General features: G+C 37.2%; 1 protein-coding gene across 1 annotated transcript; it reads right to left on the bottom strand.

Moving 5' to 3' along the window:
* Positions 1–3,993: 3,993 nt before the first annotated feature.
* LOC139898368 (monogalactosyldiacylglycerol synthase 2, chloroplastic-like) lies at positions 3,994–8,024 on the bottom strand. Its single transcript, XM_071881099.1, has 8 exons — positions 7,260–8,024; positions 6,042–6,214; positions 5,709–5,870; positions 5,486–5,627; positions 5,198–5,422; positions 4,972–5,034; positions 4,804–4,878; positions 3,994–4,391 (listed from the first exon to the last, which is right to left on the bottom strand). The coding sequence occupies exons 1-8, from the start codon at positions 7,521–7,523 to the stop codon at positions 4,131–4,133; spliced, it is 1,365 nt and encodes a 454-aa protein (XP_071737200.1). The 5' UTR covers positions 7,524–8,024; the 3' UTR covers positions 3,994–4,130.
* Positions 8,025–20,342: the final 12,318 nt, after the last annotated feature.

The following is a 20,342-nucleotide window of genomic DNA, read 5'->3' as shown; positions in this document are numbered from 1 at the left end:
TTGCTAGTAAGGTATGCATACCTAACATGATCAGCTTGACTTCTGGACCATTTGTTGAAACCAACGTCATTTAGATACTTGTGAGATGCTTTTAATCTTCGATCAAATACACTAACATGATCTTGAAAATCTGACAAACGATAAGCCTTAACCATTTTCCAATAGTGCCATTCAAAATATTTGAATTTGTTGGACATCGTTTTTATGTTCATGAATAGATGACGTGCGCAAAAAGAGTGAAAGGCCTCAGGAAACACATTTGAAATACCATGTGCTATTAAAGGAGCACGATCCGAAATAAAGGTAATCTCTGACATGCGATTACTCATACCACAACTCTCTAAATGATCTCTTAGATTGCCAAAAAACCATGACCAAACCTCGTTTGTCTCGCCTTCACCAATTCCATAAGCCAATGGCAAAATTCCGTTATTGGCATCCATTGCAACAGCAACTAAATTTGTACCCAAGTATCCAGCTTTCAAATGTGCACCATCAACGATGATAATAGGGCGAACATTTTGGATAAATGATCGAATCTGCACGCAAACAAATCAAATGAGATTGCTATTAGTTTAAGATAAAACAATTTTAGGATGAGTGATACTTACAACTGCGCCAAAAGACATGTAACACATCACGAATCTATTTTCATTGTCAGTCACCACATTTGTCATGCTTCCTGGGTTATGAATCTTAATGTAATGAAGATAAATGGGAAGCATTCAGAACGAGTCATCCATACTGCCACGGAGCATCTCTATTGCATGACACTTGGCTCTCCATGCTTGATTGTAAGAAATGCTTACCCGAAAACGGTTGCCAACATCATCACGTATATCTTTTGGTTTATAGTCTCGATTTGCAGCTTTGAACGATTCCATCAGAATACTTCCTAGCACCTTTTTGGTTGCATGTTTATTATTTCTCATAATTTGGGTACGTGAGCATGTGTGTACGTCATGCATTTTCTTTACGATGAAGTTGTCAGTGTGGCGTATTTTATATGCACTACATTTCCACTCACAATTTGGCAACATGCATTTACCGGTGAATCGAGATTTGTCTGACTTTACAGGCTTAATTTGGAAGTTTTCTTTAAGACATTTTGTGTATAGGTGGTTTATAAAATCATCCTTGTTTAAAAAGGTTTGTCGAACTTTAATCAAATCGGATACTCTATAACTGGTTGTTATTTGGCTCATAGATTCAGATTCAGTCTCTTGGTCATGCTCACTCAATAAAAGTGGCATATTCCAGAATACATCCTTTTTTTCTTCCTCTTCTTCATCTTCATCTTGATCTTCTCTGTCATTTTCTTCCTCCGAATCACTAGACGCGACAACTGATTGAAAAGGGTGATCTTTTTTTTTAATTTTACATACGTTCTCAACGCCATAGTTGAAGAAATCAAACTCTTCTGTGTTTGGAGGTGGTACTTCAGGTCGTGCTTCTTCCAAATTGGGTGTCTGAAGGTTTGTTTGGGCCTCGCTTGTTGGTAGGTTTTGTTGGACATCGTGTGTTGGTAGGTTTTGATGGACACTGTGTATTGGTAGGATTTGCAATGACTGTAAGTTTTCTGGGAGTTGATGCATTGTAACTTTGTCGACAATGTAAATATCAATAGGAGCATTTGATATTGCATGTTGTAGAAAATCACGAAAGTCTTCATAATCATCAGTAATATCAAAAACAAGATTATCGACAATATATCTCATTGAAATAGGAGCATTAGGTGGCAAATTAATTTTTCTAAGAACATTTTTTAACAATATTCTTCGAGTAATTGGTTTTTGGGGAGCAACTGGGAGTTTTAATCGTGTTCTAAAACAATCTAGAGGCAAATACATAGGTAAGTTATTAATAAATTGAAAAGAACCACCACAACATATATGAATAACAAAGGTTACCTTAATGACATGGTGGAAACTCATTATTTAAAACAACAAGAGAAAAAATGGTGGAAACTTACCTTAATGACGCTTGAAATTATATGATTTATGTGGAAATGAAGTGAAAATGAAACTGTGCAGAATGTAGTTTCAGATATAAGAACAAAGAAAGAAATAAAGTGTTATCCGTAATAGTACAAAAATCGTACAAAATCTTATTCACGAAATCATGAAAATCTTATCGGGATAAGATGCAAGACGCAAGACGCAAGACGCAAGGCGCAAGGCGCAAGACGCATGGACGCAAGGCTGTTTGTTGCGTTTGCCTTTAACGCAAGGTCGCAAAGTCGCAAGGTCGCATGGACGCAAGGTCGCATAGACGCAAGGTGTCTTGCGCCTTGCGAGAGCAAATTGTCAAACTTTTTTTTTTAGGGCTGTCAGTCAACAAGCTTCAAAAAAATGGGTATTTTGGTGATAAGCCCTAAGTTTTCTAGTTAGTTTTTTGAGTTTTGATAAATAAAAAAGAAAAGACGTGAAGTCTTACTAAACCGTGCAGGTTTTTTTGTTCAACCGACAAGGTTGTGTTCTGTTAACTGAGAAGGTTTAACATCTATCTTTTCTATTTAGCCATCGATCCCCAATTCCGCATTATGTGGTATCAGATTTCAGGCATTGCTAAACAAGTTGAGATTCAGAAACTGAATCTCAAGATTCAAGAGTTGGAAGACATGAAAAATCTCTTGCGTAATATAGAGATAAAGCTTGAGAATCTTAAATTTTCAAGAGCAGCTCAATCGTATGATTTTGTTGATTCGGTTGATCGAGTTTTTAACATGGAGTACGTTGCCGAACCTTGTGCGGTTGAGGACACCGTACCTATTTATGATTCTGATGGTGACGAAGAGTCACAAGAGGACATGGTGAATATCACTTTGGCACCTTTTGTATTGCCAATCACCCGATCTACTGAAGACAAGATAAGTGATGGTCCTTTTTGTGCGCTAGAAAAAATTATCGACAACACATACAAGGTTGAACTTTCGGGTCATTACAATGTATTGGCCACTTATAATGTTGTTGATTTGAAACCATATATCGAGGATAGTGGCGATGATGTAGACTCGAGGACGAGTCTTATCAAAGAAGGGGAGGATGATGCAGAATTAAGTGTGAATCGTGATAGCCCAAGTCCGATTTTGGATTTGCAAGACTTGGTGATACAGAAACCGATAAAACGGATGTTGTGACTAAAGTGAGGGGTACGGTCAGTTACCTTGAGCCTGAGTACATGAGAACATATTATCAACTTACACCAAAGAGTGACGTTTATTCTTTCGGGGTTCTACTTAACGAAATCCTTACGGGTCGTCGGCCCATCTAGTCAAAAAAATCTCCAAAGGAGAAGGTGACAATAAGATGGGTAAGTTTCTTAATCTGTACGTTGTGCATTGATACCTGTACTTTCGTTTAAGTATTATAGTTCCTTTCTTGAACTAGTGGTGGCAAAATGAGCGGGTCAGGCATGTTAGGTGACTAATTGGGTAACATTATTATGCAAGCCAAAATGGGTCGGTTTGAGTTGGTAGGGAAGCTATTGTTTTCCGAAATATTTTACTGGTACTTTGTGCTAGTGTGGACCTGAAAAGTTTGCGTCTTTTTTGGTCGTTGATTTCAGGCATTTGGGAAGTATAACGGTGGTGACGTTATGGATTTAGTTGACCCTCAAATGAAAGAAGGCGTAGACGGTGAAATGATTTTAAAGATGCTGGCTTTAGCTTTTCAATGTGCAATGTGCTGCTCCGACACGAGTGGACCGCCCCGAAATGAAAGCAGTTGGAGAGCAGTTATGGGTGATCAGAATGGACTATCTTAGACAAGGAAGAAAAGAGTAAACTTTAGTTGAACTAAAAAAAGCTTAAACTTTTATTTGGTATACTAATCAACTTTTCATGCTTAGATGGTTATAGGCTGGCTTCATTTGTTGGATAAATTTATTATTTATTTATTAACAGCTGTACCATGTGTGTGTATATATAGGTTGTAAAATGATCATACCCACATAATAAGGAATGTAAAGAAACAAACTTTTTATGTTATTAATTCTGAATCAACAACCCGTTCTAAAAGACCTTAACAACCACAAAACTTTACAATTTGCCCCACACAAAAGCTTTTATTCAAGCTCAAAGAATGATAAGTAATAATTAACAATAACTATTAAATGACATGTACATTTAGCTAAATTAAGTTTGAAAAGGAAGATGTTAAGACGTACGACATGTCAGCAAGGGGCCCACGTTGACCTGCCATGTCATGAATGTCCCTGACTATGTCAAATACTGCCTCTGGTTGAGCCAACTTGAGAGCATTTTGGGACATTTTCTTGAGTTCATCTGAGTTGGTGGTGAACCATCCAGCCACTATTCGAGCTGTCTCCTTTGGGCTTCGAGTGAACACTCCCGCACCATTGCCTACCACGTATGGGACGTTCCCTTTTTCCTATTAGTCCAAAATATATCACAATAAGTAACAGATCGAGCAATATTTTAATTCTGACATAGTTTTTATTGACCTTAATCAAGTGACCTATGAATGAACTTGGGTTCTGTTTTATCCAACGGGTCGTATCAGTAAACATTGCTATATGGGAAAGGTATGAATAGGTTAAAAGTCAAAGTGCTTTTCAAATGCATACAACCTCATTAATCCCTTAATTAAAGATAGTAAATTCATTGTAAGAGTATGTTTTTTTGTTAATCATATGTAAACCCGATGATAATTTATGAAAACATAATATAGATTTCATCCAAATTGTTACTTCATACTAATCTTATATGTCAAAAACCACACATACTTAAGAATACGTATATAATAATACAATGTAAAGCATATAAAAGTAGACTTTACATACTTGTCCTGGAATATAGTCATTGAGGATAATCGGAAGCCCTCTGATTAATGCCTCAGCGATTGTGCCAGGACCAGCCTACAAAATCCGACAAAAATAGCAAATACCTCAAAATCATATAAAGATTCAAGCTTTTAACCCCAAGATTCACGAACAAATGAAATATCGTACCTTGGTTATAATGCAGTCACAAGCACCCATCCATTTCTGCATCTGTGTCTCAAATCCTCTAACCTACAAATACCACAAATTCCGTCAACGTATATTTCACAAAAAGATGCACTTTCGAATACTCATAACTTGTTTGACCCATTACAGGTAAAAGACAACCCGAATAACTCATACATAAGTAAACGGGTCAAAATTGCAACCTATAGCAAAATGCAGTCATTCATACCTTAACAGGGATCTTCCATTCTAAAGATTCGAGTGAAGAAGCTAAAGTTTTGTTTCGACCACATATTACTACCATTTGTCCCATTGGCTTCCCTGTTTCTTTATCGTATAGTGATTCCGCAAGTGCCTTTGCAGTTTTCTTAACGGGGCCCATACCTTCACCACCTCCCATCAACAAAACCGCAGGCAGTATCGGATCAAGTTCTAGCTCTACTCGTAAGTCATCCTACAAAAATTCTCAAATTAACCCACGTAAACCGAAACTACCATGGAAAAAAAAAGTGGTTACCTTGTTAAGGACAGCACGGGCAAAAGAGGGCCGAACGGGCAATCCGAAAACACGTACTTGGTTATGTTCTAAGCCATCTAGTAAAGCCCTCTTTGATACCTCTTCCGAAGGGCAGTAACATCTTTTGACCCCGGGGTGAAACCTGGTTACATAACAGAAATTTTAATACTTTGCGGACCAATGTGATTAATTAAGTGATTATTATGGGAAAAAAAGAGTTTACCATGTCCGGTGGCATGTATTAAGATCGGTAATAACGGTCACAAAGATGACTTTCTTTTGTAATCCTTGCCATTTAAGAACCCACAACGGAATGTGCTGCATAAGCGGATGAACACTAATTATAATATCTGGCTTGTACTCCATCAAACCCGCCTCAACTTCCCTTCAATTCAAGATTTTACCATATGAGAAAAAAAAAAGTTTTAAATTGAAAATCAAGGATTTAGTGTTGGTTTATCGATGATATTAACGTATGTGCAAAGTATGTGTAAGAATTAAGATTAGTTAATTGAATAGATATGCAAATAGTGATAGGATGAGGTTAAATATATACTTGGCATAGAAGGCAGCAATGGCACCAAGGTAAGCACCATGTATCCATCTTGGTGACGTTCCGTGAAATGCTACGCTCCAAAGCTGGACGTGTTTAACCATGAACTTGTACTGATTTTCCATGTCGTTTAATGGCCAACCAGTGTATTCCTTCCATACATCTTTAACAAATATCTATAAAAACCGAAAAATTCACAAGTTACAATCACAGAAACTGTATAAAGTTACAAACTTTAGAAAAAATATTCAACAAAAATCACATAAAACGCAAACTTTCGAGAAAATGAAAAGCCTAAAACTGTTTATGGTATAATGAATGTAATTCCTAAGCTTCCTACTTGTAGTTCCATTGACAATTAATCATGTCACTTTTTAAAAGCAAAAAATCACTTATAGCTTCAATGCAATATGACCATCAAAAAATTGCCTGAATTTATATCAAGATAGAATTTTTAAGAAATGTATTCTGCTTCTTAATCCCAATATTGATCTCAAGATAGAATTTTTCACAAATGTAAGATCATCTCTGCCTTCAAAAGACACAAACTTTCGATAAAATGAAAAGCCTAAAACTGTTTATTGTATTGTGAATGTTTTTTTTTACCTTCCTTTTTTTTTTTTAACAGCGATTGGGATCACCCGAGGGGGACTTTAACCACCCGTTGCGATTATCTCCCGTTTCGACTATGCCGATGCAGCGATAAACCCCGCCCCCATCGCTGCCCGGGAGGAAACCTTGAAACCGATCCAAGGGCACGGCCTCCCCTTTACCCCCCAAACGATATGGGAAAGGTGCCATGGGTGGATACTTCATGGCAGGGATGAAATTGTGTTTTTAATATATAGCCAACGGGGGTCGAACTCCTGACCTCCCCTAAAAGACCAGGCCACCAACCGCGGGATCACATCACAATTTTTATTTTTATTTTTTTTTTTTTTTACCTTCCTACTTTTAATTTTCCATTGGCAATTAATCATGTAACTTTTTAAAAGCAAAAAAGCACTTATAGCTTCAATATAATATGACCATCAAAAAATTGCCAAAATTAATATCAAAAAGAATTTTTCAGAAATGTATTAATCCCAAAACTTATCTCAAGATAGAATATTTCAGAAATGTAAGATAATCCCTGAATTTAAACATATAACAAACCAATTATTAGATCATGACTTCAAAAAAACTTTTACTTAAACATATGAAGGGGATAAAAATTTGTACCCTGTATTCATCACCAAATTCCATCTTGAAAGCATCACTGATAGCCTCAGCTGAAGCCCTATGGCCACCACCAGTATCACTCATTAAAATTAGTACATTTTTGGTTCTATCAGCCCCAATTTGCACCATTTCCATTGTGTCACCATCATCATGAATTTCATATTTTAGCCTTTTGGGTCCACTGCCACCACCAAAACCATAAACTCCCACCCTTTCAAACACTGCCTTTAATGAACTTTTCTGTGATGCCACCATCATCACCATCTTCCACCTCCTATATATACATACAACTATATGTATATATATATTTTTTCAAGATTTCAGTAACCCTTCAAAAGATTTCAATTTTCAAAACAAACCCAGAAATTGCAACAATAAAAGATTGTATTTTTAGGTATCCTTACACCCAGAAATGATGACAGAAAAAAAAAATTATTTTCTCATTTTTAACAAAATTGGTTCTTGATAAAAAAAAATGTACTCTAGTTAATACTAATAGTTAAGTAATATTTATTTCAAGAAGCACGCAACAGAGACGTATATAATAAAGTACTAAACTTTATTTTTTTTTGGTGAATAACTGAAGAAACAGAAATCAACCTACTTTTCAGAAACCATAAAATAAACTTAACCCACCGGAATCTTGAATTATCCGGCGAAAATACGGTGGTTGCCGGCTGTGGAATTTTTTAAAGTGACGGAGATACACACAAAAAATTTGGGTTAATAGTGTAATGTGTTTTGGTTAAATTATATGCTGGAATGATACCATTTGTCATTGGGGTGAGATATTTAGGGATTATTTGCTGTTAATCTCTAACCGTAAGATTAATTAAGCCTTTGGTTTCGGAATGTTCGATAGCTTAGATTCGGATCTTTTTATTTTATTTGTTTAATTTACTTTAATTTAATTTATTTAATATTTGATAATATATGTATATGTACTCAATTATATTAATGTTAATTATTATTTAATTAAAATTGAATCATTTAAATTATAAATTACTTATTAAGTCATTTAAAAAAGGGTGAAAAACGTTAGAAAAATGATTGTTTGGTTTGGCAACAATGGCTTGTATAACCGAATAATCCAAGTGTGGCGCAAGTAAATATCCGGGCTGATAGTATATTCTTTGTAATTTCGTGTTTGTTTCGTCTATAAGTGTTATAGTTCTCGTGTATCTTGCTTATACTATCGAGTTGTAGTGTTGTATAGCTACTTTGGCTATCTAACTATCTCCATTGTACATACTTATAGTTATATATAATAATATACATATTGTTTAATTTTCCAAAAAATAATAATATTAACTTGAGAATTCTAGTGGGTGATTCAAACTACATTTTGTCCAATAATTAACAAAGTATCGGGAGGAATATTTAAATTTTAATTATACTCGTAATAGATAACAACTTTATTAGAAAAATAACTTTGAAACAAACCGAATGACCATAAGTTATCTGTTTCGGTTCCGTTAAGGTTGAAACAGAAAAATTCACATAACGTAGTACAAAAAGTTGCAACACCCATAAGATTCGAACAATATTTATTGAAGTTATAGAAAAGTTTCGTAATTGAAGATATTAAAATTTTGAGGGATTATGTTGCAAAAAATTTGTCGTGGTACAACTGTCAAAACGGGTCCCTGGTTAACTAACTGTTGGCAGGCCAAAGTGGCAACATGCCCACTTGAGCTGGCTAAAAGTCAAGTAGATTTATTCATATGCAATTCTGTAGATAAGTATTTAATTGTTGTACCCTCTTTTTTGAAAAAAAAAAAAAAAAAAGAAAAAAAAAAAGCAAAAACACAACCCTTAAATTGTTCACGGCAAAATTCAAACTCACAACCTCAAAATTGATGAGTTAAACCGCTACACTGTAAGCCATTTGATTGTACACCCTTTTTTACTTACTCTCCATGCGATTTAATTGTCTGATAATCCTTTTCGGACTATTTTAAAATATTGTTTTATTTTCTTAAATGGTAAAAATAAGGAGAGAAAGTTTATTTATATCTTTAGGGTGCGTTTGATGGAATAAAATTAAGCTTTGCATTGTTCAAAATCTATATGATTCAAAATTATTTTAAATGAAATATACTAAAATTAATTTAAAACCTATGTAGTTTGTTTACTCAAATCTGAGTTTAAGAGAATCACAGGCAACACACAGTTCTGTTATCGATGTGCGTGGTCTAGAATAAGCAGACACTGAATTAAACAAAGACACAGAAACACAAAAGCATAAATTGCAGATTTTTGGAGTTCCGGAGAATTTGTCGTCGAAAAAAAGGTTGGGTTCCGGAGAATTTGGCCGGACAAATCTAGAGTTCCAGCGATATTGGCCTGAAAAAGCTAGGGTTCCGACGTCACTTGCCGGAATAAGCTAGCGTTTCGGCGAAGTCAGCTATCAATTTCAGGCCAGGGAGAAAGACGTAGATGATGACACGTTTAAGGCATGTTCATATGCTTACAGTACGTTGTTCAAGTCATGCTTCAGATTCCGATCCAAGTTGGGTCAGATTCCGGTGACCAGAAAGGTTCTGGTGACTGGTTCCAGCTGTGATACCATATTAATAATGTGAGAAGTTTTTTTTAGGTAAGCGAGGAAAACCCTCTTATGAACGAGCACATTAGCTCCCTCATAGAAGGTAAAACCTCGGGTAATCAAGCCCAGAGCGCGAGACATGTTATTGGGTGAATTGCGCATTATACGCACCCTCCAGTCACACTCACTTTTTGAACAATTTGGCATAGCCAAGAATTGAACCCAGGTGGTGTGCGCCATTGGGCAACTCAGTGGCCACTCAGGCAAAAATCTGAGAAGTTGTGAATTGATTTTCTTATTTTTCATTAACACAAGCACTATATTTATACAATTGAGAAATCTATTAGTAAAACTACTTTCTAAAATGCTTTATACAAAGCTGTGTGTTTCTAAACTAACTAGTTTGAACAAAATGCAACCACGAGATAAATGATCCGAAATATGTAACCAATTAAAGTTTCTTGAATATATGTAAAACCACGCACCTTCTCTCAATTTTCTTACGAAGCACAACACTCAAAGAATAAGTGAGTATATGAATCGGAACGGACCTTACATAAAGAGCATAAAAGAGTTTACCCATCGTGAATCTCCCAAGTCTTTATCGATGTGCATGTTGAAGCTAAGAATGACTATGTAAATTAACGGATGATAGTTTTGCTACAAGTTTGCTACCAAACACAAGAGACCCCCCAAAACTCACAGTCAACCGACCACACCCTATCAAGTCCATGACACAACCTGAACAATTCGTCGGGAATCCCAAAAATACCATTCACAAGACCACAACTAGAAATTTGAACAAAACCCTCGATAGTCAAACCCTAAATGCACTTGCCATGAAATCGGAACACTAAGAAGCATCAACCAGACGAAACCTACGTACATTAAAGAAACTATCGAGAGACCTCCCCCAAAAAAAAAACCTGACCCTATCAGTTATGTCAGCAACAACATCGATTTTCCCGAAAGAACCAACGATGAGAAGAATAGACGAATGAAACCAGAGACCGTGAACTAGAAAACAACAAAGGCCAAGCCAAATGATACGAAACGGCCATAACAACCACCTACCTGAGCTCCGACCAAAAACAAAACCAAAGTGACGAAAATTCAAGGCGCACAGGACGGTGCAAAAGAAAAGATAAAAGAAAGAAGGTCACTTAATAAATCTTCGGCAGATTCAAAAAGAGAAAAAAACGTCATTTTGAAAAGAAAAAAAAAAAGAACAACCTGCTACGCAGGAAAAAAAATGGTCGACAAAAGAGCCAGCGCCCCAGATCTGACCAAACCGAAAGAAACAACAACCTAAACAAAAACCAAATCGACATCCTCAAATAATCACAAAGAGAGTTCGCCGCATGTGGTAGAGAACTAGGAGCGACCGAAGAGGTCGCCGTCGTAACACGGAAACACGGCCAAACAAGACAACCTTCAAGGAAAAACGAAAAGAACAAGAGGATTTACCAAGAGACATCGCGGGAAAACGGGAAGCATGAATGCTTTCGACGCCTGCCACCGGAAAATATTCATTACTTTCAAGTTTATTGCTCATAAAAAATTTACTAATTTAAGATATATCGCACGATTATCAATTTGTCATTATATTGAAACAAGTGTAACTGAAATCTTCTATGAAATGAATGAGCAAGAATAATACGGAGTAGTAGATAACAGATGGGAATAATATAGTGTTTAATTTTCATTAATTATTTATACAATACAACTAGACACTAGATCTTAGACAAATAAATAAAGTGAACATTAAAAAGTAGGATGAAGGAAGAGATTAATTAGTGATAATGTATACTTCATGTGTCTCAAATTAATAGTTCTATTCTGACTTTGAAAGTTTTTATTTTTTAACTTTGACTTTAAATAATTTTTTTGTGTTATACAATATTTGAGGAAAATAATACCAAATGAAAAGACAAATGAAAATCAAATTATTTATATAATTTTAACACAAAAAAATTATTTTTACTCAAAGTTAAAAAAAATAAAGACTTTGAAAAGTTAAAAACTCGACTATCAAATTGGAACGAAAGGAGTATTATATAATTATATTAAACATCTTATTATTATTATTATTATTATTATTATTATTATTATTATTATTATTATTATTATTATTATATTTTTTAAAAACAAAACATCATATATCATATATTTATTTATTCACCAATGAAATTCACAATGAATCACAGGGAAATAGCACCAGCATACTAGCGGGTATAACCATGCCGAGCAAAACAGAATCTGTATACAGAGTACTATTTATGCTACATAATACATGATGAAAATTATAAAATCAACCGATACCAACTCTATTATTAGATGGAAGTGCATAGAATCATGGGTTGATCAACTATTGATGTCAATCCACTGATCAATCCAAAGCTAGTTTGCTCTTCATTGCCGATTAATCGTGTGAAATATGTTGAAAAGTATATTCCGAGCGATTCGATTATCTTTGAAGCTTTAATAATATCAATCAACATAGAGCGTCATTTGAACTTTTCAAAAATTAAATTACGAAAAACCCTCATCCCTCCCGTAGATGTTTGTAATAACCCTCACCCATAAAGCACTAAAATTGATTTAAACGACCATTACCATTTTCCAAGTACAGCTTTTTTTTTTTTTTTTTTTTTTTTTTTTTACAAACAACGAACCGATGTTGAGACATCAAATTATAAGGTAAGAAGGTGTACAGAAACAACAACAATACTCAATCTCACATGTGTAAGGTATGATGGAGGAAAGATGTAGATAGTCCTTCCTCTATTCCCGAATAAGATAATAAGGTGTGATCCCATTTAATCAAGCATAATTTTTACCTGAACCGGAACCCCCCAAGAAAATATATGACGCAAGGATTCTAGTAATTTGATGATACCTGATGGAACATGAAAAAGAGATAATTAGTATAGTAGAATGCTACTAAGAACTTATTTATTTAACGCTAAACGCCTCCCAACATATAGTGATTTTTGGCCTTTCAATCCGATAGCCGATTCTTGATTTTTAAGATAATTCGTTGCCAGAACAAAGATTTTTACATTTTTACCCCGATTGGTAGGCCGAGATAAATGAAGGGGAACTAACATGCCATGCATCCGCACGCACTTAAGAGCTATCTAATCAATCTCTCTGTTAGAAATCTTTACAGCAAAAATATTACTTTTATTGAAATTGACCTTGAGACCCGAGAGTGATTCGAAGCATTTCAGTAACTTCGTGGTGTTTGATATATTTCTTAAACTCTATTCCCAAAAAAGATGGTGTCATAAGCATATTGCAAGTATGAGATCAAAACCTTGTCATGTCCAACCTCGATGCCTTTGATTTTACCTGCGGAGATTGCTCGTTTAACTAAGATATTTAGTCCCTCGGCCGCAATGATGAAAAGAAAAGGCGAGACTGAGTCTCCCTGGCTAACTCCTCTCTTAGGATTAAATTCATAGTAACAACAATTGATGATGCCTATCTTAGACTAACAATTACAAAATACGTAGTGATTACAAAAATAGAAGTGAATTTGGGTTACGAAATTGAAAAGAATGTGATTACAAGCAAGCCACTTATTTACCTTTTATTAGCGGTTTAAAAAGAAAGTGATTATTAGCTCTGTTACTCGTCATATGGTGGAATCCACCTTCGATAAAGTTGGCACGATTAAAGAGATTAAATTTTGGCAATCGAGACGTTATTCTTTCGTCTCCTTTGTCGATTCGAATGACGCAAACAGAGCTGTACAAGAGCTGAATGGCTCCAGGATTTTTGGGCAACCAATTTTTGTGGGTTGGCCAAAAATTGGAGTTGACGGTAAGCCGACTGATCGTTTCAGTAAGACTGATCGTTCGGGGTCGTTGTTGAGCAAGAAACTTCGGTGTACTATTGAGCCTAATCACGCGATCGTTCAAAAACTTCAAAGGGCAGTACTCTTACTTGACATTGTTCCTTTGGTAGATACTAAAGTTTCTAGTTTCTTGATTTCGTGCAACGCACACGTTTCTCATATTTGTAAGCTAGGTCCATTCGGTTGTATTTGTATTTGTGGTGATAAGGATAACTTTAAGAATGTAACATCCCGCCTTTTTCCATTTACTTTTCCGTTATACTAATATAAAGTCCGTTATATGTTTATAACATCTCCCGTTGATACGCGTTTTAAATTATCTCGTTTAGGTAATTCACGCACCCGAACGAAAGTTGAGGGACTAAACTTGACAAGGGATCAAACCCTTGACTAGGTCAAAGGGTCAAACCCCTTTCACTCATTCATTATCATCTCCATCTCTCTCTCTTTCTCTCTAGCAAGAACACACACACCATTACCAAATTCATTCAAGCATCATCTAAATCCGATCTAGGAGGCTTACAACAAAATAAATTACATATTCGTAATCCTCTCTTCATCCTCTTCATTTTGGTACCAACTTCATCTCGTTTGGGTAACATTTCTAAAACTCTAGATTTCTCTAAATTCGTATTTTTGACTTGAAATGGTGTTAGTTAGTGTCTATGGCTCATTGTGATGTCGTGTGTGTAATTTATATGCTCGATCTCGTTGTTTTAGTGTAACAAGCATGAACTTGAATTTTGGTGTGTTGTTCTTGAATTTTGGATGATCATATGTTGTTAGATGTTAAAAGTTCATGTTCTAATTGTGTTCCTAGTAACACTAGCTTCAATTTGATGTGTAGGTTGCTTGAGAAAACTCCATAAACTTGATTAGTGATTTTTGGTGAATTTGGGTTAGGGTTTGATAAGCTCGAAATGAATAGATGATACATTGAATGCCATGAATTATTGTTAGTAAGTAGTTAGTTGTATTGTATGCTCGATTACCTACAAAACGGCGTGTTGTATGTATGCATTAAATGCCCGAATCATAAATGTGCACTTATCAAATTCGAGTATTACATGTGTGCATTAATCGATCATTTATTTTGGAAAGCCGATTGTTACAAATAATGTTTTTGGTTGGTGAAATATATTTAGTTGTGTTCTTTGTCAAATTACCTTTCCAACGATATAAGGTGCGAGTTCTAAGAGTTAGCGGTTTGTAATTTATGCTTGAAAGAGTTTTGATTTGGGACTTGAACAATTGAGACTGACCAGGTACCAGCGCACGGCCAATGCCGCGGCGCGGCCAGCTTATGTCGCGGCGCGACATAAGCCGTGGTCAGGTTCTGACCTCCATGTCCAAAATACGAAAAATGTTTGGCATACTACGGACCTCCGATTCACATGAAACTTGTTCTAACATGCTCATATATGATTAAAAACCTCAGAAAAATAGTTCGGGACCCGACCCGAACATGTTGACTTTTTCGTTGACTTTGACCCGACCAAGTTGACTTTTAATCAAACTTAACCAAATATTTGTGCAATCGTTCTAACATGTTTTTATACTTGTACCTTGCATGAAACATGACAATTTGATTCACATGCTATTATGATCGAGTCTTAACGAGCTATAGGACTAATTGAACATCTTTGACCTATCGTGTTTACCCTTATTGATACAACCTATTGTTTAGGTCAAGACTAGCATTGTTCTTTGCACACGTTTACTTGTTGAAGTACTTTACTACTCGTGCACTCAAGGTGAGATCATAGTCCCACTTTTACTCTTTTTGAACTTACATTTGGGATGAGAAAACATAAACATTTCTTTACTAAGTGAACACAAGTACAGGAAAACAAACATTCTACATACGAGTTTAGAACAAAATCCTCAATTCGATTATCATTAGTTACACTTGCCGGGTGTAAGCGAGAACTTATGTTGTATGGATCCATATGGATTTGACAAACCCTCATTCAAACGGTTCGCTACCGTTTACGGATGAAATATATTTTCGAGAAACAGTGTATGTTCTAGCACTAAGTGATGGGGTTCTATGGAAGGAATGTTAAGCATTGATAATTGGGTGCTCGTGAAACAAATTTTTGGAATGTATTACTATTATTTCATTGATGCAAATCTTGTGGTTCACTTGTACTTACTTACTTAAACCTATGATTTCACCAACGTTTTCGTTGACAGATTTCTATGTTTTTCTCAGGTCCTTGAACGATACATGATACATGCTTCCGCTCATTATTTTGATACTTGCATTGGATGTCGAGTATATATGCATACATGGAGCGTCTTTTGACTACTTTTAAATTGTGTCGCATAAGTTTCATTTGTACTTATAACTTTGTAACGTAACTTGTGGTGGAACTATTCTCGTAAACTTTGAACAATCTTTACATTTGAAATGAATGCGGCATATCTTTTGGTCAAACGTTGTTTTAAAGACTTATGACCACGTAACGGGACCTAAGTAGACGGCGCCGTCAATGACGATTTTGTCGGGTCGCTACAGATGGTATCAGAGCGTTGGTTGTAGGGATTTAGAGTTCATTGGTGTCGACCCCGAGTCATAGGGTACATTGGTGAGTCTAGACTACAACCGGCATATAGACTTGAAGTAGGAATTACTTGACTACTTGTGCATTTATACTCGAACGCTTCTACTCATATCTACTCTTAGTTCATCTTAATCTCACGTTGTTTAATTTGATTGACACGCCACCTTGACTTTATAGAATAATGTCGAATGCACATATGAATCAGGGTAATATAATTTCCGGGATTATATTACGGTGACTCATATGAACGTTCCGACATTATGGCATAAAGAATTTAAGGCGAGTCGAGGAAAAACTTCTCTTTATCTTTATTCTATATCACGATTAGTATTATTGAGAATACTAATCAATGATATTCTTGTGTCTTGAAGGAACAATGGCTCCTCGTCGTGTACGCCGCAATGAAACTCCCGAACAAGCTCTCGAACAGATGATAGCTACCGCCGTAGATGCGGCCATGGCCGGTCACTCATCCAACAACAATAATAATAACAACCACAACAACAACAACAACAACAACAACAACAACAACAACGGAGCCGGTAACTCAAACGAAGGATGCTCCTATAAAGCTTTCATGGGGTGCAAACCTCACACTTTCGATGGAACCGGGGGACCAGTCGTGCTCACCCGATGGTTTGAGCAAACGGAAGCCGTCTTTAGCATAAGCGGTTGTCGGGACCAAGACAAGGTCAAATACTCCACTCACACCTTCGCCGGTGTCGCTCTTACATGGTGGAATACTTATGTACAATCGGTGGGTACCGATGAAGCTCACGCCCTCTCTTGGGCCGACTTGAGGGAAAAGATGATTGTCGAATATTTCCCTCGTGAAGAAACCCGAAGGCTCGAACAAGAGCTAAGAACTTTAAAGGCGATCGGAAATGATCTCAAGGCTTACAATCAACGATTTTCCGAACTAGCCTTGATGTGCCCAAATCTTGTGAACCCCGAAGCTTTAAGGGTTGAACTTTACATGGATGGTCTTCCAAAGAGTATCAAACACGGAGTAATGTCATCCAAACCCACTAATCATCAAGAAGCTTTGAACATGGCCCACAAATTGATAGAGACAGTGGACGAAATCGTAGTACTGGCACCTAAGGCCGAGGACAAGTCGGGTAACAACAAAAGAAAATGGGAAGCTCCCCAATCAAGCAACAACAACTTTGCCAAGAAATCTTTCACCTCCGACGGCAAGAAGGGTTATGCCGGAATTCTACCTCTTTGCAACAAATGCAACAAACATCACTTTGGCGAATGTAGTAAGCTAATTTGCCATCGGTGCCAAGGATTTGGTCATAAGGCCAACGATTGTAAAAGTGCCACTCCCGTCGCTCGAAAGTGGCCCAATGCACCAAAGATGGGCACTTGTTACGAATGTGGCCAAACGGGCCATTATAGAAATGCATGCCCGAAGAGGAAAGATAACCCCAATACGCGCGGCCGAGCTTTCAACATCAACACCGAGGAGGCCCGGGATGACACTGAACTAGTCACGGGTACGTTTCTTCTCAACAATTCTTATGTCTCTTGCTTATTCGATTCGGGTGCCGATAAATGCTTTGTATCCAAGACTTTGACTCATTCTTTTAGCACTCAACCTCTTCCATTAGATACCACTTATACCATTGAAGTGGCTAACGGGAAACTATTAAGTGCCGACACATATTACCGGGGGTGTACGTTAAACATTTTGGGTAAGGAATTTGAAATTGACTTGATACCCATGGAACTAGGAAGCTTTGATGTAATAATCGGTATGAATTGGTTAGTCAAAACGAAATCTCACATCCTTTGTGATCTTAACGCAATCCGAATTCCTATCGAGAATGGTGAACCTTTGATTGTTTATGGCGATAAGAGTTGCACCAGACTCAACCTCGTTTAGTGCCTTAAAGTTAGAAAACTACTCCGTAAGGGTTGTTTTGCGATCCTTGCCCACGTTAAGAAAGTCGAGTCCGATGATAAGCATATCGATGATGTGCCAATTGTTAGTGACTTTTCCGATGTATTTCCCGACGAATTGCCGGGTCTTCCACCTCATCGACCGGTAGAATTCCAAATCGATCTTATCCCGGGAGCCGCACCCGTAGCACGTGCACCATATAGACTCGCCCCATCCGAAATGCAAGAATTGCAAAGTCAAATCCAAGAACTACTTGATCGTGGTTTTATCCAACCTAGCCATTCACCTTGGGGCGCTCCGATTTTGTTTGTTAAAAAGAAAGACGGATCCCTACGAATGTGCATTGATTATCGTGAACTAAATAAATTGACGGTTAAGAACCGATATCCTCTTCCTCGCATCGATGACCTCTTTGATCAACTACAAGGGTCTTGTGTATATTCGAAAATCGATCTCCGCTCGGGTTATCATCAATTGAGGGTTAAGGGGAAAGATGTCTCCAAAACCGCTTTCCGAACTCGTTATGGTAGTTATGAATTCCTTGTCATGCCATTTGGTCTCACTAACGCACCGGCGGTGTTCATGGATCTTATGAACCGCGTGTGCAAACCGTATCTCGATAAATTCGTTATTGTGTTCATCGATGACATATTGATCTATTCTAAAAATGAAGAAGAGCACGAACAACATCTCCGACTTGTGCTTGAACTCTTGAGACAAGAACGACTTTATGCCAAATTCTCCAAGTGTGAATTTTGGTTAAAGGAAGTTCAATTTCTTGGTCATGTTGTAAGTGATCAAGGTATTAAAGTCGATCCCATGAAAATCGAAGCCATTAGTAAATGGGAGACTCCTACTACTCCTACTCACATTCGTCAATTCTTGGGTCTCGCCGGGTACTATCGTAGATTCATCGAAAACTTCTCTTTGGTTGCACGTCCTCTAACCGCATTAACTCACAAGGGAAAGAAATTCGTTTGGGCAACCGAACATGAATCCGCGTTCCAAATCTTGAAAACGAAGCTAACCACCGCTCCTATCTTGTCACTTCCCGAAGGCAATGATGACTTTGTTGTATATTGCGATGCCTCGAAACATGGTTTTGGGTGTGTATTGATGCAACGAACGAAAGTCATTGCTTATGCTTCTCGACAACTAAAAATTCATGAACGGAATTACACGACTCATGATCTCGAACTCGGAGCCGTTGTCTTTGCACTTAAAATGTGGAGACACTATCTTTATGGAACCAAGAGTACTATCTTTACCGATCACAAAAGTCTCCAACACATCTTCGATCAAAAGCAACTAAATGTGAGACAACGAAGGTGGATTGAAACCTTAAACGATTATGATTGCGAGCTTCGTTACCATCCCGGAAAGGTAAATGTAGTAGCTGATGCCTTAAGTCGAAAAGAAAGAGCGGTGCCTCTTCGTGTCCGAGCCTTAAACATCACCATCCACACAAACCTTAATAGCCAAATTCGGGTAGCCCAAGATGAGGCCCTCAAGGATGAAAACCTTTCACACGAGCTTTTGAACATTCTCGTCTCTCGATTCGAAATTAGGGAGACCGGACTCCGATATTACGCTGGAAGGATTTGGGTGCCTAGTTATGGGGACCTACGAAGCCTTATTTTAGATGAAGCCCATAAGTCACGATACTCGATCCACCCCGGTGCCAATAAGATGTACCACGACCTTAAACAACTATATTGGTGGCCGAACATCAAAAGGGACGTAGCTACTTATGTTTCCAAGTGTTTGACATGTTCTAAAGTCAAAGCCGAACACCAAAGACCGTCCGGACTACTTCAACAACCCGAGATCCCGCAATGGAAGTGGGAAAGGATAACGATAGATTTTATCACCAAGCTACCAAAAACGACGGGCGGTTATGATACCATTTGGGTTATTGTTGACCGTCTCACCAAATCCGCTCACTTCCTTGCCATGAGAGAAACGGACAAAATGGAGAAACTTGCACAACTTTACATTAAGGAGATCGTAGCCCGACACGGTGTACCTTTATCGATTATCTCCGACCGAGATGGCCGTTTCGTTTCTAGATTTTGGCGTACCTTGCAAGAAGCATTGGGAACGCGTTTAGACATGAGCACCGCATATCATCCTCAAACCGATGGACAAAGCGAACGTACAATTCAAACCTTGGAAGACATGTTACGAGCTTGCGTGG

This window comes from Rutidosis leptorrhynchoides, chromosome 3 (genome assembly GCF_046630445.1).
Source record: "Rutidosis leptorrhynchoides isolate AG116_Rl617_1_P2 chromosome 3, CSIRO_AGI_Rlap_v1, whole genome shotgun sequence".
In the NCBI taxonomy this organism is placed as follows: Eukaryota; Viridiplantae; Streptophyta; class Magnoliopsida; order Asterales; family Asteraceae; genus Rutidosis; species Rutidosis leptorrhynchoides.
Note: the sequence above shows the minus strand (reverse complement) of the source record. Positions and strands in the feature narration are given on the sequence as shown.

Excerpts from the sequence above, each read along its gene's own strand:
- LOC139898368 (XM_071881099.1), bottom strand. The coding sequence starts at position 7,523 with ATGGTGATGATGGTGGCATCACAGAAAAGTTCATTAAAGGCAGTGTTT. Across the intron at positions 5,628-5,708 it reads AATACATGCCACCGGACATG|GTTTCACCCCGGGGTCAAAA; the intron begins GTAAACTCTTTT and ends TTATGTAACCAG. Across the intron at positions 4,879-4,971 it reads GTGACTGCATTATAACCAAG|GCTGGTCCTGGCACAATCGC; the intron begins GTACGATATTTC and ends CGGATTTTGTAG.